Here is a 20000-nt window from a genome sequence, read left to right as displayed (position 1 = left end):
ACCTCATGATAGATTTTGGATACATTGATGAGAAGCTCGGGTTCAGTACCAAGTTGACCTTTTAAAAAAACTTCTTAAATATTTTTTCCGATTTGTAAAAAAGTATTTCTGTACTACATTCCTCCACGTAGTTGACGTTGTCTTTGCCCTTCTTGTGATGACCTCGTTCTTCAAGTTATTTATCCTTTACAAACAATTGACATGCCTGTCACGAAAGTGCTCGCCTGGTCTCTGGCCATTCAAACCACGAGGTCTGTAATGGGGCTTAAATGGGAAAATAATTGATATTTAATCACAGTCCATCAAGGTTTTTAGACAGAAACACAATGGAGGACTATCCTCCGAACTATTTTCTGAGCATCTCTCTGTGCCATAATGTGTTTCTTCAAGCATTTTCCATCACATTACCCAATCCATATGTCGAATCTCACGAAGAGCTTTCAAGCCTAATGTTTTGATTTTACCTTTATCATTTGCCGAATGATGGCTTATTATGTAGACCAGAAAAGTGCACGCACGGCTCGAAGCTAATTATACTGGGAATGAAAAGAAAAAACAAATTGATGGAACAAAAGAAATGTTAACAGTGTCGCCCAGATTTTGTGACAAAAGTGGAAAAGGGACCAAAAAAAACCCATATATGACAATTAAGAAAAAAAATATCACAAGGAGTACAGGAAAGAGAATGGAAAATAGCAGAGTCTGGGAAGAGTACGAAGATAAGGGCAAAGGATTTTGGAGGAAAGAGGACATGCATGGGACACATTAGTTCGATGGAGGACTGGAATTTGTGGGGAAGGTGTGGGCCGTGGGGGCATGCAATTTTTGCATACTTATTAAATAGATGGATGGTAAAAGGTTGACGTGAATTGGGGGTATCGTTTCACTGTGAGGGTAACCATCTTTTTGACCCAGGAAATGACAAGAAATTTGATAATTGTTTTCCTTTGTTGCACAATGATGTTGCATCGAAGACAACAGATACCTCATAATTTGAGCACTTGCCAGTTATACACTACGCGCGACCTGGTATCAACTTACATTAATCATCTGTTCTCCTCGACAAATCTATTCACGAACTCCACCCTGAGCGCGTTTTTCTCTGCTGTTCCAAAAACACCGTTAAAGGCCCTGTCACACCTTGACGATTTAGCCAGTGTATGCCGATGTATGAAAAATTTGTCTAAAACGCTGGCACATGTCGAATACATTATGGGTAAGTTTTGTATACATTAAGAGCACACTGGCATACGTCGTAGTACGCCGAGATCGTCGACAAATTTTAACATGCTTGAAATTTTTCGACGTATGCCAGCGTATGACTCACACGTTCCGCATACGCTGGCCATAAGTTGTCGGCACGTTACGCGATTGTTGACACACGTCGACACACGCAAGTTACTCATACTTACTTGTAAGTTACTCATAAGTTGAAACACGTCGAGGTAATGTTTAGCATATCCGAAACTTATTTCTAACCTATGAGTAACATGTTGTCGGCACGTTACGCGATCGTTGACACACGTTACTTGTAAGTTACTCATAAGTCGAAACGCGTCGAGGTAATATTTAGCATCAGTGTTCCAGACTCCCTGGTTTTTTTTTGTTTTGTTTTTTTATCTTGCCAAAACGAAGTTTTGCAAGATATGTTAGTCAGCTTGTATGTTTTTTTTTTTTTTTTTTTTTGTCTGTAATCACGTAAAAAAAATTCTGCAGAGCACAGTTTTCATCGGAAATTTTTGTAACTTCGCATATCAGAGGCCTATAGAGGTCCCTTTCAGTGCACAAAATTTTGAAGGTCAAGGTCAAAGGTCAAGGTCACTTTGGCGCAAATCAGGTGAGTCGACGAAACCCTTATTTTTTGAGTAATTTTGATCGGATCGTCTTCAAACTTCATGGGAATATAGTTCATGGTCTGGCGCTCAGCTGATTAATTTTTGGTGGCGATTGGCCTTGACCTTCATATGTTTTTTTTTTTCTTTGGTCTGTAATCACGTATAAATCACTCTGCAGAGCACAGTTATCATCGGAAATTTTTGTAACTTCGCATATCAGAGGCCTATAGAGGTCGCTTTCAGTCCACAAAATTTTGAAGGTCAAGGTCAAAGGTCAAGGTCACTTTGTCGCAAATCAGGGGAGTCAACGAAACCCTTATTTTTTGAGTAATTTTGATCGGATCGTCTTGAAACTTCATGGGAATATAGTTCATGGTCTGGCGCTCAGCTGATTAATTTTTGGTGGAGATTGGCCTTGACCTTCATGGTTAGCACCTCAGGTCAAACATATTTGACCCCAAGGTCAAATTTTCAAGTTTTAGGAACCATATCGTGTAGAACCTCAAATTGAACACCTCGATGAGTGCTTTCTAGATATGTCAAGCTTGAGACATTATGACGTCATTTGGTGACGTTATGAGGCAAAACCATATTTTTCATGGTTACTCTGTAGAATGATTCTCATCGGAATCTCTCGTAGGCAGATATTCCTCAATGAGTCGCTCCTGGTGGATAGCAGCTCTGTTCACCTCAGTGTGACCTTCAAGAAGTCACACGTGGTCACCTTTTGGCAAGATACGGGTCACCCTGCGGGTGACATTGGTTTATTTTTTTCTTCGGTATGACGGTGATGTTGACACTTCGATTTCTAGTGCGGTTATGATTTATATCGTTGAGCGGCAGCCTATTAATTTTATTATATTATAACCGCACTATAAATCGAAGTGTCAACATCACCGTCATGCCGAAGAAAAAAAAACAAAAAAAAAAAAACAGTAGTCCAAGAGCATTAGGGTTTAACCTGGACATTTTTGGTGACAAGCTGATTTTTTCAGGAAAGGTCCAGGAATGTGTGTGAAATAACATACTAAAAGTCCTCATGAATCCTCCTTGAGTGTTTTCCGCAATCCAAAATGGCGTCCAAAATGGCCGCCATTTCCTGTTTTTCTCATAACTTTGCAAGTAGGTTTACCTATAACACATTTTAAATGTCTACACATATGTTTTGAAGTATAAGGAACTCAATACAATACATATCGGAAGATTTTGAAACACAAAAACGAATAAAACCGCTTAAGCTCTTTCAGAAATCCAAAATGGCGTCTGAAATTGCTGCCGTTTCTGGTTTTACACCAAGGTACTTCAACACGCACTTTAAATGTCTTAATATATGTTTTGCGACTCAATGAAATGAATCATATACTTATTGGGAATTTTTCAAAAACACGCATTTACCAATAAAAACACTTGAGCTCATCCTGAAATTCAAAATGGCACCCGAAATGCCCCTTTTCCTGTTGTTGTTTTCTCATAACTCTGCAACTAAGTAACCCAATAAAGCACACTAAAATGTCTTTATATATGTTATGGGAGTCAAGGAATCTAGATAAATTCTTATTCGCAGATTTGAAACACGCATATCTATACCAATAAAACTACTTGAACTAGTCCCAAAATCCAAAATGGCGCCAAAGATGGTTGCAATTTCCTGTTTTTCTCATGACCCTGTGACTAAGTTACCTCAATATGCACTTTAAATCTCTAAATATATTATGTCTTGAGAAATAAGGAACTCATTCAGATACTTTGAAGTACAAAGGAAACAATAAAACCGCTGAAGTTCTTTCTGAAATTCAAATGGTGCTCAAAATGTCCGCCACTTATCAACACACTGCTGTTTTAGCCTGTTTCAAGAGGCAAAGACATTCAAAACAAGATCATGCTAGAGATTCAAACCTCAAAAGTTTCAGATGAATCTTTACCTTACGCATGCACACACCTAGTTGCATCAGTCATTGTCTTCATCGTCGGATGCTGTATCTTCAATGTTGATGTCCTCTGAAGTTGGGGTAATATCATCGTCGGCATCTATAAGAGTTGGTGCTGTATTGTTGCAATTGAGATCACTGCATTTACTGCACATTGAGGTACAAAAGAGCCAAAGTTTCTTGCAGCTACATGTCATGCTTCTGCAACCATCTGGTTTACACCCACATGCCACCATGTTCAGCAAAGTGTCGGGTGCAACAGCAATGTCTGTTTCTACCGGGGTAAGAGTCCCGTCCTGAAATCGCCAGCCCCATTCTGTTGGAGATAAGGAGTTACCCATCCATTCCTGGACGGTAAGATAGGCGCGATATGAATGTTGCTTTGCTGCAGCACTAGTTGCAGGTAGACTTTCTAGCTGAAAGGATGAACTCAGGGAACTGCGACCGATTGCCCGTTTGTATGCGATGTGACGGTAGTCATCAAGAGATTCAAAACTGCTGGCTCCATAAAGCTTAAGAATGAAGCCTTCCCCAGCTTTTTCCACCTCGTCATGGGTGCTTCCACTGTTTGTGAAGGTATCCAGCAAGTCGTAGTCCCGCTTCTTGTGCACCATGTTGAAAGCTTTACGCTTGCCCTGACGATAGATCGCAGAGACCGTGTCACATCCCGTCACAGCATGAAGAAACATCAAGTGATTTCTTGTGTCCCCTATGGCATGCTGAATCTCATTAATGTTGAAGACCGTGACAGGATTACTGCGGCATAGCATGTACACATCTGTGGAAGAGGTTGCCCGAGCAACTAGCATTACCAGTAAGTCTGTGTCCGTACCAACGACAGCAACTGGCACATGTTCTGACTCTGCCAGTGCTAGTGCTGTGGAGACAATCAGGGTGTCGGCGTCTGCTTCTGCCTGGACTTTTGGAAGAACTCAAGAGGTCTTATTGGTACTTGCGTGCTTCAGCATCTCTTAAGATGTATTCTAATGAGTTCCTCATACTTCAAAACATATATGTAGACATTTAAAGTGTGTTTTGGGGAAACCTGCTTGCAAAGTTATGAGAAAAACAAGAGGCGGCCATTTTGGACGCCATCTTGGATTGCGGAAAACGCTCAAGGAGGATTTATGAGGACTTTTAGTATGTTATTCTAGACATATTCCTGGACCTATCCTGAAAAAATCAGCTTGTTACCAAAAATGTCCAGGTTAGGGCCTATTTTGACCTAATGCTCTTGGACTACAGGGAGTCTGGAACACTGACGCTAAACATTACCTCAACGTGTTTCGACTTATGAGTAACTTTCAAGTAACGTGTGTCAACGATCGTGTAACGTGCCTACAACTTATGGCCAGTGTATGCGGAACGTGTGTCATACGCTGGCATACGTCGAAAAATTTTCAACATGCTGAAAATTTGGCGACGTACTCGGCGTACTACGACGTATGTCAACGTGCTTCAGCGTGCTATTAGCGTATACAAAACTTACCCATAACTTATTCGACGTGTGCCAGCGTATTCGGCAAATTTTTCATACGTCGGCATACGCTGGCTAAAACGTCAAGGTGTGACAGCGGCTTGACACTTCGATGTTTAGTGCGGTTATGATTTGAATCGTCGAGCCGCAGCCTTTTAATAGCCTACGCCATGTGATCGTTGGCGATACGCTGCCGCGCGCTATGCATAAGTTAGACTATCGTTGGGCATAGGTTGTGAACGCCTAAAACACGCTCAGCATTCGTTGATATAAGTTATCTATATGTTATCGAAACGTTCTGTGTACGTTACTAATACGTTATGCATACGTCCAACTCGTTATGAATACGTCCAAAACTGGAAAAAACATCAATAGTTCAGCGTACGCCAGCGTTTTACATACATTTTGATACCTTCCCATACGCTGGCTAAAACTTCAAGGTGTGACCAGGGCCTTAAGAGCCATTTGGGATGTTGTCTCCTTCACAATTATGGAACATTTTCTCTTTAGACCCTGCTGTTTAGTGATGCCTTCCTATATTTAGAAGTTTTTAATCAGGGTTTGTAATTATTTTCTTCCTTTCTTCTTTTATCATTCATCTCCTAAATTACCTCGGTGTTGGTTTTACGGTGTACAAATACTGCTATATTGTAATTATTGTTTATGTCGTTATTTAATTTGCACAGATGGCGAGAAGGCAGAGGTGCCTACTGTTACAGATGCCTACTTGGGGGAAAATGTGATACTTATAATTATTTGGATTGCAGGTGAATAATATATTGTGGCGGGATCGTGTTCGGGGTTGACGGATGTAAAATATATTAGTTATACCATTAGTGTATGTTCAGCATAAGTGTGCAGTTTCTGTGTGAAAATGATGGAGCATGTGTCAGTTTATTTAGGAGATGATAATCTTGGCCCCTCCCCACCATAATCTGTGTCCAGGCTTCCTCACCGCTCCCCCTTATGAAGTCTGTAAATCATTTCCCACGTAATCTATTTGTATATTTTAAAGTGAACTGCCATATATCCAGCTCCGCAAGCCCAGCGAATCCCCCCCCCCAACCTCCCTTCATCCATGAGGACTGCAAGAGTACACCTCACGATCGTGCACTTCGGTACGTATGTAAGAACTGCAGCTCTTGCTGAATACCACAATAGCCTAAAAACTGCTCACAACTGTGGTTGTGGTGAGAAGATTGAGATGCCAGAAGGAGCACAAATTGGCGCACAGTTGCACGGTAAGGTCGCCGAGGGGTGGGGACAGTTTGTTTGGACAACCTTGTTGAGTTGGTAGAGCGAGGGGGGTGGGCGCTGGACAAGCAGTTCAGGGGTGAGGAGCATGGAGATGGTCGGCCTCCAGTCTGATGTCCAACGAATGGACGCTGCAGGCTGAGAGAGAGAGACAGACAGACAGACGGGACCCAACCCGGAAATGCAGAACAAGCTCGCAGATCCGATAGGCTATGGGCCTGGGACATGACGCCGCTTGGCACATCTCTTCCCGCAAAGAGCTCCGCCACTATAGCTCCCCCCACATTCCCCTCAAACGACCACAACCAACTCCACACAAGCATCACATGGATATCAGGTTTTCCTTCATTGTCTTGTGGCCTATGTGAATATTTGTCGTGTGAATGTTTTAAGTTAACATATTAATCCATTCCAGTTTGTGGACGCATGGGATTTATTATCATGCCAGTAGGAAATGTGATTTGCTTGCCTTCTTCCTTGTTTTCCTCATCCCTCCTTTGCTTGGTTTAATCATTAAACCTGTGTTTGCACCATTGGAGCGTCGGCCTGGTGGGTGGTTTGTGATTTGGGATTATATCCGTGGCAAGCTTTAAACTCACGGCAATTGTAAATTTGGCATGAAACCCTTATTAAGAGGTTGTAACATCGCAATGAATTTCCCTTGGGTTCGCTCGGCCCCAAATCCTAATTAAATGGGGAAAATATTGTCGATGGCAGATCTCGTTAAGAGTTTCTGTATGTCGAAAACCGAAGCAAAGATCTGTTCGGCTTTCTGGGCGGACATCGTACGGTCTCTCAGGACCATCCGTTGTTCAATTGATGATCGTTTGGGTGGCAGGTGCGATCACTTATCCACCCCACAGTCTACCGTTACATGAGTGTTGGAGAGTGAGATTCAGACATGAAGCGAAAGCATCCCATATCGCGTGGAGATTAGAGAATAGCTGTGTGGTGCTTGACGGCAATTGTCCTTCGAAGATAAAAGAAAAGGAAAAATCGGTTTTTTTGGCATGAAAACTTTGGTGGGAAATTGTAAACCACCATGGAGAACGAACCGCATGAATTGAAGGCGCAGCATGTGGTTGTTGAGACAGAAAGCACCACACAGCTGTTCTCCCCATCAAGTCCCTCCTACTCAGGAAGTGTAAGAACCGACTTCCCTCGGCCCGATGTTTTCCCCCGGAGCAGAGACGGGAACCATGATGGCTATGCTGACGAAGTTCATAGAAAAAGTGGAAAGCAGACATGCAAAAATGGAAGAGAGGCTAACAAATAAAATGGAAGCTGGTCAGGCCAAAACAAAAGCCGGCATTGTGGCCGTCCAGGCCAAAGTAACGACCTTGCAGGAAGGAATGGGGGAAAGTCTGGCGGAACAGATGGCAGTCAGCTAAACCAGAGAAAAAGAAGTGATTAGAGCCATGATAGGAGATGTTAGGGCTGCCTGGATTGTAATAATTAAGAGTGAAGGCAAAGACAAATTTAAAGAGGGACAGAGAGAGACAGGATCACAACAGATGGAACGTAAAGTAGAAATAGCAACGGGGACAAAAGAAAATAAAGCTGAGATAGCGAGGAGGTAGGAGATAGATACACATGTGTTGATCAGAGCCAGAACAGATGAAAGGAATAGAAGAGGAGACATCAAGATATTTTGGGGCAATACGGTGCGAGGTGTGCGGCACCACAGGTGCAGGGATCCGTGCTGGCAGAGCTGGATGAAAAGCACGATTGCCATGACCAGGCGTTGTGCATGTGCAACTGCACACGCAGAGTCGGCGAGTGCACGTGGACATACCGAGTGATGGTATCAATCGGGAACAAGTCCAGTTAACGCAAAGCTGGACAAAGACTCTTCCTGGGAAGGCGTATATGCCTGAGTGTGTGCAGTGTGGGGTGAACCCTGCATGTGAACTGCCTGTGCTGGAGCTTGACGCTGCACCACAGGTGTGCGTGCCCAAGACCGAACTGTCGGTGTGCTAAGCGTGCACTGCCTGTGCATGCCGGCACAAGTGGGGGCGAGTGCACACGTGCGAGTAAGGGTGCGAACATGGTAAGTGTGAGTGCGAGAATGGTGCGTGAAGTGAGTGGTGGAATGGACTGAGAGCGAAGGAGGACGAACGGCACCATGGGAATCGCAATGAGAGACGGACTGGTTCGGTGCAGGACCAGAAGGGTGATTTCCCACTGAGATTATGCAAATGTTTCTGGCCGAGTGGAGCCGTGGGATGTACCATGGGTGCCCCATGTTGGAATAGATGTGCATGCAGACCCTGACGGCATTGTTATGAATGGAAGGTCATGCTCCCTCCGGGTCTTCCAAAAGACCCGGAGTGTCAAAAGAAGACGGAACAGTTCTTTTTTGCACTGCACGCCCCCTGTAAGCTTTGGAGAAAAGCATATGGCCGCCAGGTAAATTGGGAGGAGTGATGTGTCCTCCATGAGTCAGGAAGAAAGGGAGGGGAATGATGTGATGTAAATTATGTCAGTGCCGCCAACGAGTTTTGGAAAAGGGTGTGGGCACCGAGACGGTCAGAGAGGGGTCCCTTGTAGGTCTTGCTGAGGTCCCTCGTCAACGGTAGATGTGGATACTGAGGCTGTGGATCTCCGTGGGGGTCCCACAGTAGCCCAAGGAATAATTAGGGCAGACACAAACATAAGCAGGCTGATTGACAAAAAAGCGAAAGAGGAATTTTGAAGACATTTAAAAATTGACGTTATAAATTGCGTGGAACAAGATAATTGGAATAATTGTTAAAGCTAAAATTGCAGAATGTTGAATTTAATTTTAATGGGATGACTTTTTAGGTTTGGATGCCTTCCTCCTCCTCCTCTCTGATTTCCCCTGTCCCAAGAGAATTGGGGATGAATGGAGGAATGAGTGTTGATATGATACGAGGATGTAATTCAGATGTGCGTGGGCCGAAATGTTTTGTGAGTGAATTGAGTAACACGGTGTGAAGTGGGTGTGTATATGAATAACAGGAAGCACCCTCCCTCCCCACCATGCTGAGATGAATTCATGTTACAGTGATGAGTAGATCGAGGGGATTCAGCTGTTTTGAAACATGATTGCTGCTTTGGCACTGGAAGAGGAAAAAAAATCAATCAAATATGGGTGAAAAAATGCAATTAAAGGGCTGGGAGTGTGGTCTGAGTGTGAGCTGTAGTTCAGGAGAAAATGTCGATTCAATTTTGATGGCAAAAGAACAAATCGCCGTGCAGTTTATGAGACCACGGAAAGAAGCTCAGACAGCAGCGTGCCTAAGGAGATAAGCACAAAGTCAACCCCTTTGCCTATTATAATATAGATTGGTTGGGTGGGTCTTTTAACAGATGGGCATGCCCATAGTGGATCTAGAATCAGTTATGGTCTTGTGGCTGCTATGTTGTGTTGCAGTTACAAGTGCAATGTGCTGCTTTTGCATTTAGCATCATAATGAGAACTTGTTTTTCCTTGTACCGGTGTATAGTTTTGCTACAGAGAGTTTTGATACCAAGTAGGCATCTCTGAGAAATGCTTGCATTGACTCAACTCTGACCTATTTTATGCAATCAATCAGTCAATCAATCCAAACCTCTGCCTGGATTGAAAGGCAATTGTATTTAACATCCACACCGGAATTGTAAACACGGCAGGCAACCTACTAACTCTTCCTAAGGACGGTGTGCTTAATGACAAATCCTGGCATACACTCACAATGGTGGCAGTTTAATATCCAATCTTGTTCTGTTGAGAATCGCATCTAAATCGGAAAATATATCAGCGTTACATGAACAACTGAGACGTCAACACCCAGCATGGTGTTGGAACTGTTCACCAGCCCAATGCAAGGCCACTGTCAAAGATTATCCATTCGTGAAATTAAGGTCATGTTGGCATCCAATTTGTAATCTGGTCATCCACCTAACCTACTGTGATAACTGCCAGCCTTTTAGGCATGGAAGCAAGCACACGCAGCATGGAGGAAAGCTTGGATTCTTCATAATTGTGCAGGATGTCTTGTCAATGCTTTGAGAGTGACAATAGGGATGCCTTTTTCATGCGTAAGCACCTCTTCGCTTATGCTTAGAAATTAAGTTCATTTTTTAGTACAGTTGTTAAAATCTAACTGCAGTGGTGATAGTTTCATTGATTGTAATCTGTGGTTACTCCTTTACTTACGGCCGTGTGCTCATACTCGTAACAAGCTCATTTCCTGTTGTGCATGCTCTTTTCAGACCAGCCAGGCTATGTGGTCCCAGCTGAGCATAGAGTTGGCTGTGCGGAAAAGCTGCCTGCCGTTTCTGCGGGTGGCAGCCCTTCTCCAGCATTACCTGTATGATGACGATATGCCCTCCTGCCAGGTGCGTCAATCCGCTGCATTACACTGCAGACATGACAATTGTACGGTTTTGCCATTGCAGCAACTGATGTTCTTTTTTTCTGTTTTTTTTTTCCATTCCCAATTTGTTTATTTATCTGTTTTGTACATACTTTGCTGTGGCACCTGATAAATAATTGCTTTGTAACGTGGAACGACTTTGAAGACAAACAATCAGACACTCACTCTGGCCTGTATCAGAAATTTTTTTCCAGTTTTGAAAATGAAATATGACCTCCCCTTCCTTCCTTCCTTTTTTTTTCTTTCCTCCTCCATAAACCATCTTTCTTCCTCTTTTTCTTTATTTTTCATCTCACTGTATTCCAGGGTTCAAAATCTAGCTACATTTGTAACTAGAATTGCACCTGTTTGAGCACATACACCTGTGTGCCAGGCTGAACATTCCACGTTTTGGAGCCCACTGATAGGCGAGATCTGCATCCACACCTTCACCAAAATCTAATCAGCTTGTCCTTCTCACCAACCCAGCTCATCCACCAAGTTTTGTCCAAATCCACCCTTAAATGTTTGAGATACACAGATGCCAACCCTCCCGATTTCATCGGGAGGCTTCTGAAAATTCACCCAAACTCCCGCCCTTACGATCACTATCCTTATCCTCCCGAAATTTTGATATTTTTGCACTGTTCACTAATCAGAATGTACTAGTATGAGAATTGAATGAAAAGCATCGTCTGCTACGTATAGCATGTGGTAACTCCATAACGTTCGCTGCTACCAAATTGTACGTAAAAAATTGCAAATTCAAATGAGGAGCAGCGAAACATTGGGTCTGGATCTCGCTTATGCGATCATGCACTGAGATTTAGTGCATGCGGTATGTGTGCAATACAGTGCATGCGGTATGTATGCACAGTGTATATGCATGCGATACGCTCACTGCATGCAGCTGGGCCCCGTACCAGCCCGGCGGTCGCGACCACCGTGCGGTGTTTAACAGCCGCTAGAGTTCTACGAGTCGCGCTGCAGCTGTGGAACATCGACTTCGAAGTTACCGATGCTTCAAGCCCTCGATGTTGATTACGAAATGGCAGAAAAGAAGCTTACGAAGACCAAGAAATGGTCTCAGAAGTACAAGACCGAATACAGTCTCCAATACCCGTGTATTCGAAAGTCTGAAAGAGGAATTCATCATGCGTATTGTACAGTATGCAGCGTTGATATTTCAGTTGAGCACGGAGGTCGCGATGATATTCGGAAGCACGTTGGAAGCAAACGGCACACAGACATTGCAAAGGAGAGATCTTCGAGCACGAGTACTGGTACACTTCTGAATTATTTCACCAAACAAGGGACAAGCGAGGAAGAGGATGTTACCCGAGCGGAACTTCTCTTTAGTGGATTTATTGTGGAACATAACTTGCCCATATCAGTCTCAGATCATGCTGGACCTCTATTTCAAAAGATGTTTCCAGATTCAAAAGTTGCTTCAAAGTATGGATGTGCAAGAACAAAAACTTCAGCAATAATTGGTGAGTTGTCAAATGTTACTGCTTCATCTATTGCCGATATTGCTAGACTAGCTCCATTTAGCCTAGCTACAGACGGTAGCAATGACAGTGGTGAGGCCCAGCTATATCCTGTCCTGATTTCGTACTATGACAACAGTGCTGGGATTGTGAAGCAAGGTTTGCTAAGTTTGCCTGCGTGCAAACAAGATTCCACTGGAGAAAAACATTTTCAAACTGCTTGATGATCATGAGTTCAGTGACAGGAAAATTCCGTGGGGAAATTGTGTTTCCTTTTGTGCTGATAATGCCTCTGTCATGGTGGGCAAGCACAAAGGAGTCGCTGCTTATATCCACAAACAAAATCCAGAGTGCTACATCATGGGATGCCCTTGCCATATGATGCACAATACGGCCAAGAAGGCGGCTCAGGCCTTACCCATTGAATTAGATGACTTTCTCATCGATATTTACTACTACTTGGACAAAAGTAGTAAACGCGTCAAAGGAGTGAAAGCACTGCAAGAACTCTGTGATGCCCCGACACACAAGATTCTGAAGCATGTCGCAACAAGGTGGCTGTCCCTTGGTCAGTGCCTAGACAGGCTGATTGAACAGTGGGAGCCACTTCGCCTCTTCTTCAAAGAAGAAGTACGAAGAAAAATGCAACCAACTGTAGCCAAGACTCTAACAACGAGCAAGAAGGACGGCACTGTATCTACTGCCAGTACTGGCACTGCAGGATCAAGCACTAGTGGAGCAGCATTCACCACTACCACTGCAGTACCTGCTGCGAAGAAGACAGCAGGGACAGCACCAAAACCAATGCTGAGAGCAGGTAGCATCACCGGCCCTTCATCACGTTCATCTACAAAGCAGATCCCTTCAGAGTCGAGAAAGACTGTGATAGTCCCATCTACAGGCAAAGAAGGACCCAAGTTAAGTTCTGCTTTTGCCAAATCACTTGATCGAAGCTCAGCAAAACCTTCGAATCAGAGGTCTTCTTCCTTGGCTGCACCTACCTCAAGCTCTCTCCTCAAACGTAAAATTGGATCTGGTACTACGAGTCTGACCTCTTCTGCTGGCAGTAAACGCAAGTGTGATCGCCCTGCGGCTAAGTGTACTACGAGTTCTACAACTAAAAGCGCATCTTCCTCAAACACTGTGCAGGAATCTAGAGAAAAACGTGTCAACAGGATGTTCTTGTCTCCACAAACAAAACTCTATTGTTTCTTCCTTCGATATGCTAACAAGCTTTTTGAGAAGGGGAATCTTCTGCTCCAAAGAGACGAACCCTGTATTCATCTCCTGCACGGAGAATTGAATGGTCTTCTGAAAGATATCTTCGTACGGTTTTTGAAACCATCGGTGTCATCGGTTGCTCTGGTAAATGTACCCTTCTCTGACAGAAATCATCAGAAGAATGATGAGGACCTCATGATTGGGAACGATGCCAAACTGTATATAAGGGAACAAAGGAGTCTCAAGAAATCCACCTTCACTCTGAGTGAGTCAGACATCCAAGGTTTCTTCAGTGCAGTTCGCTCATATTATGTGAAAGCCTGCAATTACATCTTCAAAACCTGGCCGCTAGATGATGAATTAGCCAAGCATGCTCAGGTGCTGGATGTTAAGCTACACCAAGAAGTGGGGTTTGACTGTGTGGAGTTTTTCATCAAGAAATTCCCCTGTCTGTTCAGTGGCGGTGATAGTGACATAGACAGTCTTGAGAGTGAATTCGCTCACTACCAGGCAGATGCCTTCATAGCTACAATTGCTACTGAGACAGTGAGAGTGGATGAGCAGTGGCATCGGATTTCACAGCTCACAGATCCCTGCACTGGTGCCAAGAAGTATCCTAATTTGAGCAAAGTGATGAAGGGAATCTTGGTCATTCCTCATTCGAACGCATCATGTGAGCGGGCACTCAGTCTTGTACGGAAGAATCATACTGAATTTCGTCCCAATTTGAGTGTCAAAACCCTGGAAGCTCTCTTAATTGAAAAACTAGCTCATAGCACCCCTTGCTACCAGAGAGAATACAGCAAAGACATAATCAGAAGGGCTAAAAGAGCCACACAGCTGTCACTCAGCAAAGCTGCCATGGAAAAAGCAAGCAGCAGTAGTACCAGCCAGTAAGGTAAGAAAAATATTGCTTCTTTTGTGCTTTTTGTTAATCTTTGATTGTCCCCTAACTTACTAATATTAACATACATGTAACATTAAAAAGTGCACAATTTTCCCCTTTTTTTGTTCAAAAAGTGGGAATTCTTAACATGTTAAATGCTCCAAAATAGGGCTCAGAGGGCACTAGAGAGCGTCTCTCTCACTAGAGAACCCCAGAGCTTCCAGGGCCCTAAGGCGGGCCCTGGACCCCGCCGCAAGGGTCGAGCGCTCCGCGCTCGAGATGTGCGCTTCGCGTACATTATTTGGTGTCGGTTGCAAATCCTCCCTAATTCTGATTTCCAAAAGTTGGCATCTCTGGAGATATCATGCGACATAGTGTTTGTGGTCCCATCTCTCAATGTAGTGGGCTGATAACAGCAATTTTTGAGAGGAATCGTGCAAATGATGATACAAGTATCAAATTTGGCACATTTGTTCTCCAGGGGATTCTAATCAAATCTGCCTGATTGGCCATTTGAAAATCCAAATTTTGAAAAATTTGAAAGGAAAAAAAAAACTTCAAAAATGTCAAGATCACGAATCAATGTTGGATGCTGGCTGAGATTGGTGAATGTTTCAGAAACATCATCAAAGACGTTCCAAGTCTGCCATGGAGTTTTCTTCCCTTTACCGCGGAAGGCAGACACGACGTCACATCCAGTGAACGCATGGAAGTATGGGATTCCTCTAGCTTTCTCAGGCCCTTTTGCAGAAACTACCTCATGGACTAGAATCCATCGCACCTTGGCTCCTTGGCCAAAGGCAATCCACATGTTCTCAAGACCTAGTTCCTGTAAGGATGTCATTACAGATCTTTCTATGCACAGGCAGTAAGGATGGCAGTATAGATCAGTACTATGACTAGTACGTCCGTGTCATTAGCCTTAATGATAATGGACTTGCTACCATCCGTCGTTGCATCCCTGTCGTGTACAAATATTCGAGTGTCAGCTTCTTCATGACAACATGGAGACACAGCATCCAGTGACTTCCTTGTGTTGCAAATGGCATCTTCTCCTTTTGTGACAATGACTGTGCTTGTAGTCTGTGCTTCACACATCTTTTCCGCAAGGAAATGAAACAGCTCAGTCTTGTTGCTGTCATCTCGAAGAAAGCTTCTCCAGGTACTTGGGGTCTTACTGGTTCCTGTCACTCTTCTTCTGATTCCTTGCCCCCTTTTCGACCTTGCCTCGGACTTCAGACTTGACTTCTTGTACACATCAAACACTATGTCCACCCTCTCGTACCTGGCACCATACGATTCCATCTTTGGGATGACGTCTTCTTTAGCATAGTCATCAAATATCTTTGAAGTGCATGGAGGTAGGGCATTGATAAGTGCTGAGCCATCAATGATGACTGCATCTCCCCTTGGTTCTCTGTTTGGGATGTTCACTTGCGCTTCAAGAATTTCAGCCAGCTGTGACTTCAAATATTTTTGAAGTTTTTTTTTCTTTTTTTCAAATTTTTCAAAATTTGGATTTTCAAATGGCCAGTCAGGCAGATTTGATCAGAAAGCCCTGCAGAACAGAAATGCCAAATCTGATGCTTGTATCATAATTTGCACGATTTTTCTACTCTACTACACTAATGGTGAAGAATTGCTTTAAAAAAATTTAATTTTCTTTTCAGAATCCAGATGCAAATCTTCACCAAAATCGAATCAATTAGACCTTGTCACATGCCCAACTTGCACGCTAAGTTTCGTCTGAATCCGTCCGTAACTTTTTGAGATATCCTGCTCACAGACAGACAGATAGACAAACGAGTGAAAACATAACCTCCGTCCACCTTCAGTGGCAGCGCTAATTATTTTGGGTTGTGGGCAGCATCCTGGAATGTACACCGTTTGCTAAAAAAGGATTTGATGTTTCATTTTCTTTGTCACTTGTCTTGGAGTGCTTTTTTGTCTTTCTCTCTGTCTTTGCCTTTTTCTCCATTCAACTCCTATTTATTTTGGTTTGAACCCAGAATTTTGAGCATCCGAGTGGGGTTTGGTGTTTAGAAACCAAATCATCCAGGCATTCGTTTGGGCACATTGGGGGTAGTCCCAGGTATTGAAGAAGGACTGGTCTTCAAAACCTCTCACCCACCACCAAGACACCAGAATAAGGTAGTAAGTTCAGAAGGTGCAGTGCATGAACGGTAAGTTATTGGAGGCACATTACACTGGTCTGCGTCATTTCAGAGGTCTCGGTTTTCTCAACGGTTCCCATATGCTTTTTGCATGCTGAATTTAGAAATGTATCTCATTTCGCTCAATCAGGTCATGTTTTTATGATGCTATCTCAATTTTAAGGAAAAAAAAAAATAATCAAAATTTTTGTTTCTTTAATTAGCATTTTTTTATTCAAAATCAGACTTACATTGACAGAAAATGTACAAACTATATATTGTTGCGAATTCGCGCCTGCCGGCGTGCGAACGGCCGCTTGACTCGAATTGCGGCCGCCTCGCCCACCGGAACGGACAATTCAGTCGTGACCCTCTCGGAACAACGCCGGGAGCTAGTCACGGGTGGGGGTTTAACCTCACCACGATCGTGCCAATTGCCCACCCACGCAGGATAGGGTTGCTCGCCAAATTCGACCTACCTAAGTACCTGCACGAGTGGTCAACTGGGCGATCATACCATGCCACAGGCCGACTCCGGACACGAACCGCTTAAGCGGTTCCTTCCGTATTACAGGGATAACCGAGCGGAGTTATCGTCGGCCTTGACGGTTCCGATTAATTACCGGGCGTTTTAAACCCACTACGAATCCCTTACGTGATGCAAGATGGAGGTTCAATAAAAGGAAAAGATGAAGCGAAGCGGGAAAACAGTTCAACAAGCAGCACTTTATTCACACACACAGACACAAAGCAAGCACGTATATACAGCCATACAGTTTTCGTGCAAAAGAAACAAAAGCAAGGACGACGCAGAGTTAATACCGAATAAGACTTACACACGGCAACACTTACACAGTTCTACTTTACGGACTGGCGCCACCCACAGACATTTACACAAAACCCCAAAAGAAAAGGAAGTCGCGACTTCCCTGGGCGCGTCGAGTCCTTCTCCCTCGCGTAGCTCGCGTCGTCCGCCCGACAGCTCGGACGGGGCTCTTGGGGGAACGGACGGGGCTCGTTCGGCGCTACTTCCCGCGCTCGTGCACGGGGTCCCAGGACCCGCACAAGGATTGCCGGACAGGGCAGGAACCACGAGCTCGCGACCCGAACCAGAAGGCTCACTTCGAACTCCACACAACTCCGAACCAACCGAGCAACCAACCAAAAAAACCTCCGAACCAACTCGTTCGTCCCTTTTGTAGGGGCCGGCTCCGCCCATTCGTCCCGTCCGGTTTTCGCTTCCACCCTCCTTCGAGAAGGTCCTCGAAATGGGGCGTTCCCTCACCCCGACCGCCTCACACTGTTCATCCACCAATCGGCGGCGAGCTGCCCTTCCCCCTTCCTTCACACCAAGCGCGGGGAAAAATGGCGGGAAAAGCCCACGAGCATCGTTGGTGGTTTTTGTTCTTCCGCGGAGATCGTGACTGCATGGTGCTTATTGAATGGCGAGTGGCGAAGATGTGGTAGCGTCGGTGGTGGAGGTGGCGTGGTTGTAGTGTGGTTGGCGCTGTGGTGGGAATGGCGTGGTTGTTGAGATGCTGTTTTTTTGAAATAAAAGATAGAACAGAAAAAATGGCTAACTCAAAGCGTCGCAGCCCGGATGAATCACACATATTCCCTCTATACAACGGGTTTGGGCTAACGACACATGAACTTACCGATATATCTCACCTGAGGACTCTTTATGGTGTAATGCGAATTTCCACAACCGTAACAATATAAAATGACGCACAAGTACCGTTGATGTGAAATTCAACATTAAAAAGATGAAGGAAAACAGCGACTGCTGGAGCGACTGAAGTTGGGTGTTGCCAGAAACAACGATTTATCTATATTTTTCTGAAATTGAAATGAATGTAATTGAGAAGGCACTTTCTTCCACATTAAGTGTACTTGTGTGTCATTATATGTATAGTTTGTACATTTTCTGTCAATGTAAGTCTGATTTTGAATTTTAAAAATGCTAATTAAATAAACAAAAATTTTGATTATTTTTTTCCTTAAAATTGAGATAAGTTCATTTTTTAGTACAGTTGTTAAAATTGTTATTTCCATATTTCTGAAATCTATATTTCCATAAAAACTTGACCTGATTGAGCGAAATTAGATACATTTCTGAATTCAGCATGCAAAAAACATATTATGGCCGTTGAGAAAACCTAGACCTCTGAAAAAAAATATTTCAAATGCAGCCCAGTGTTATCAGAGGAGGTTGGAGTCGACACATCTGGTGGAGATTTCCACTTATTGTGGTGGATGTGGCATTTGTGACGAGTGGCAATTGAGAGTGATTCCTGAATGAGTTTTGCTTGGGCTTCGGCTTGCGTCGGGCACGCACTCCCTATTTGTGGTCATGAGGCCAGGTGAACACTCCTACCTGATCACACGCTCGTGTTGCACTCCTCTCACTGCATGTGCATCTTGGCAGTCATTCTTCCTCATAGTGCAGTAGATCTGTGTTGCTTGGGGTTGGTACACTACTAAGTTCTTCCCCTCCCTCCCTTCCCCCACTCACTCCTCATTGTGTTTTGTCGACTTGTGCATCTGTTTACACGTTGTCGTTGTTCAGAATGGAGAAATTTACTCCGAACTAAACGTTTAGATTGTAAATTCCTGGATTGCAATCCTTCCTTCATTCTATCCACACTCTTGAGTCATTCCTTGCTGTGTAGATGATATCTACCAACAAACTTATTTTCACCTTTTCTTCTCTAAATCTGCACTTTTTCTGTTTTAGTCTTTCCTGTTCATGACATCGATCGATTCATTTGGTGGCTCCTTTGTTTCAATCTCATTCTTCTTTTTCCTGACATCATATTGGCTGCAAGTATGGCAGAATCCCCCCCCCCCACCCCCTCACCCGCCTTCCATCCCTTTCCTTCCAACGTTATTTGCTTCTCTCTTTTTCTCTCCTTTCCTTTTCATTTATTTCTCTCATCTTTCTCAATTCCTTCCACCCAATTGATGCCTCAAAAGATGGTTTCATCCACTTCAGGAATGATCATGGAATAATTTCCTTCAGCACACGTGTGACTCCACCCATCCACGTCATGTCAAGCACCAATACCGTCATCCAGTTTTGAGCCGTTATCATGAATTTCATCATGTAATCGTCTCTCATGTCATGCGATCTACACGGCTTCTGATTCAATGATCTCCGGACTTGTCTCGCTGATTCTTTTTTAACGCTCCACAAATGCGTACGGGTAGACATCGTAGCTCTTTCACAAGGACAGTTTATTTTTTGGACATGCTGCATTTTCATGATAAAGCAGACGGTGCGTTTGAACCTGCAGATCTCGGAATCATTTATGGGTTCCTTGAGAACGATCCAATATGCTACCTTGAGAAGCTCATTACTAACCCCTCAGATTGTTCCAAATATTGTCCAGCCT

General features: G+C 43.9%; 1 protein-coding gene across 1 annotated transcript in view; it reads left to right on the top strand.

The window, feature by feature from the left end:
• The window catches only part of UBR3 (ubiquitin protein ligase E3 component n-recognin 3), a 226773-nt gene that overhangs the window by 194966 nt on the left and 11807 nt on the right, over positions 1-20000 (top strand). The window contains exon 26 of the mRNA XM_085872189.1: positions 10713-10838. Coding sequence (XP_085728315.1) covers positions 10713-10838 — 126 coding nt within the window. The remainder of the gene's footprint in view (positions 1-10712; positions 10839-20000) is intronic.

This window comes from Eptatretus burgeri, chromosome 3 (assembly GCF_056783735.1).
Source record: "Eptatretus burgeri isolate ZD-2024b chromosome 3, Ebu_testis_v1, whole genome shotgun sequence".
NCBI classification, from domain to species: Eukaryota; Metazoa; Chordata; class Myxini; order Myxiniformes; family Myxinidae; genus Eptatretus; species Eptatretus burgeri.
This window is presented reverse-complemented; position numbering and strand designations above follow the sequence as displayed.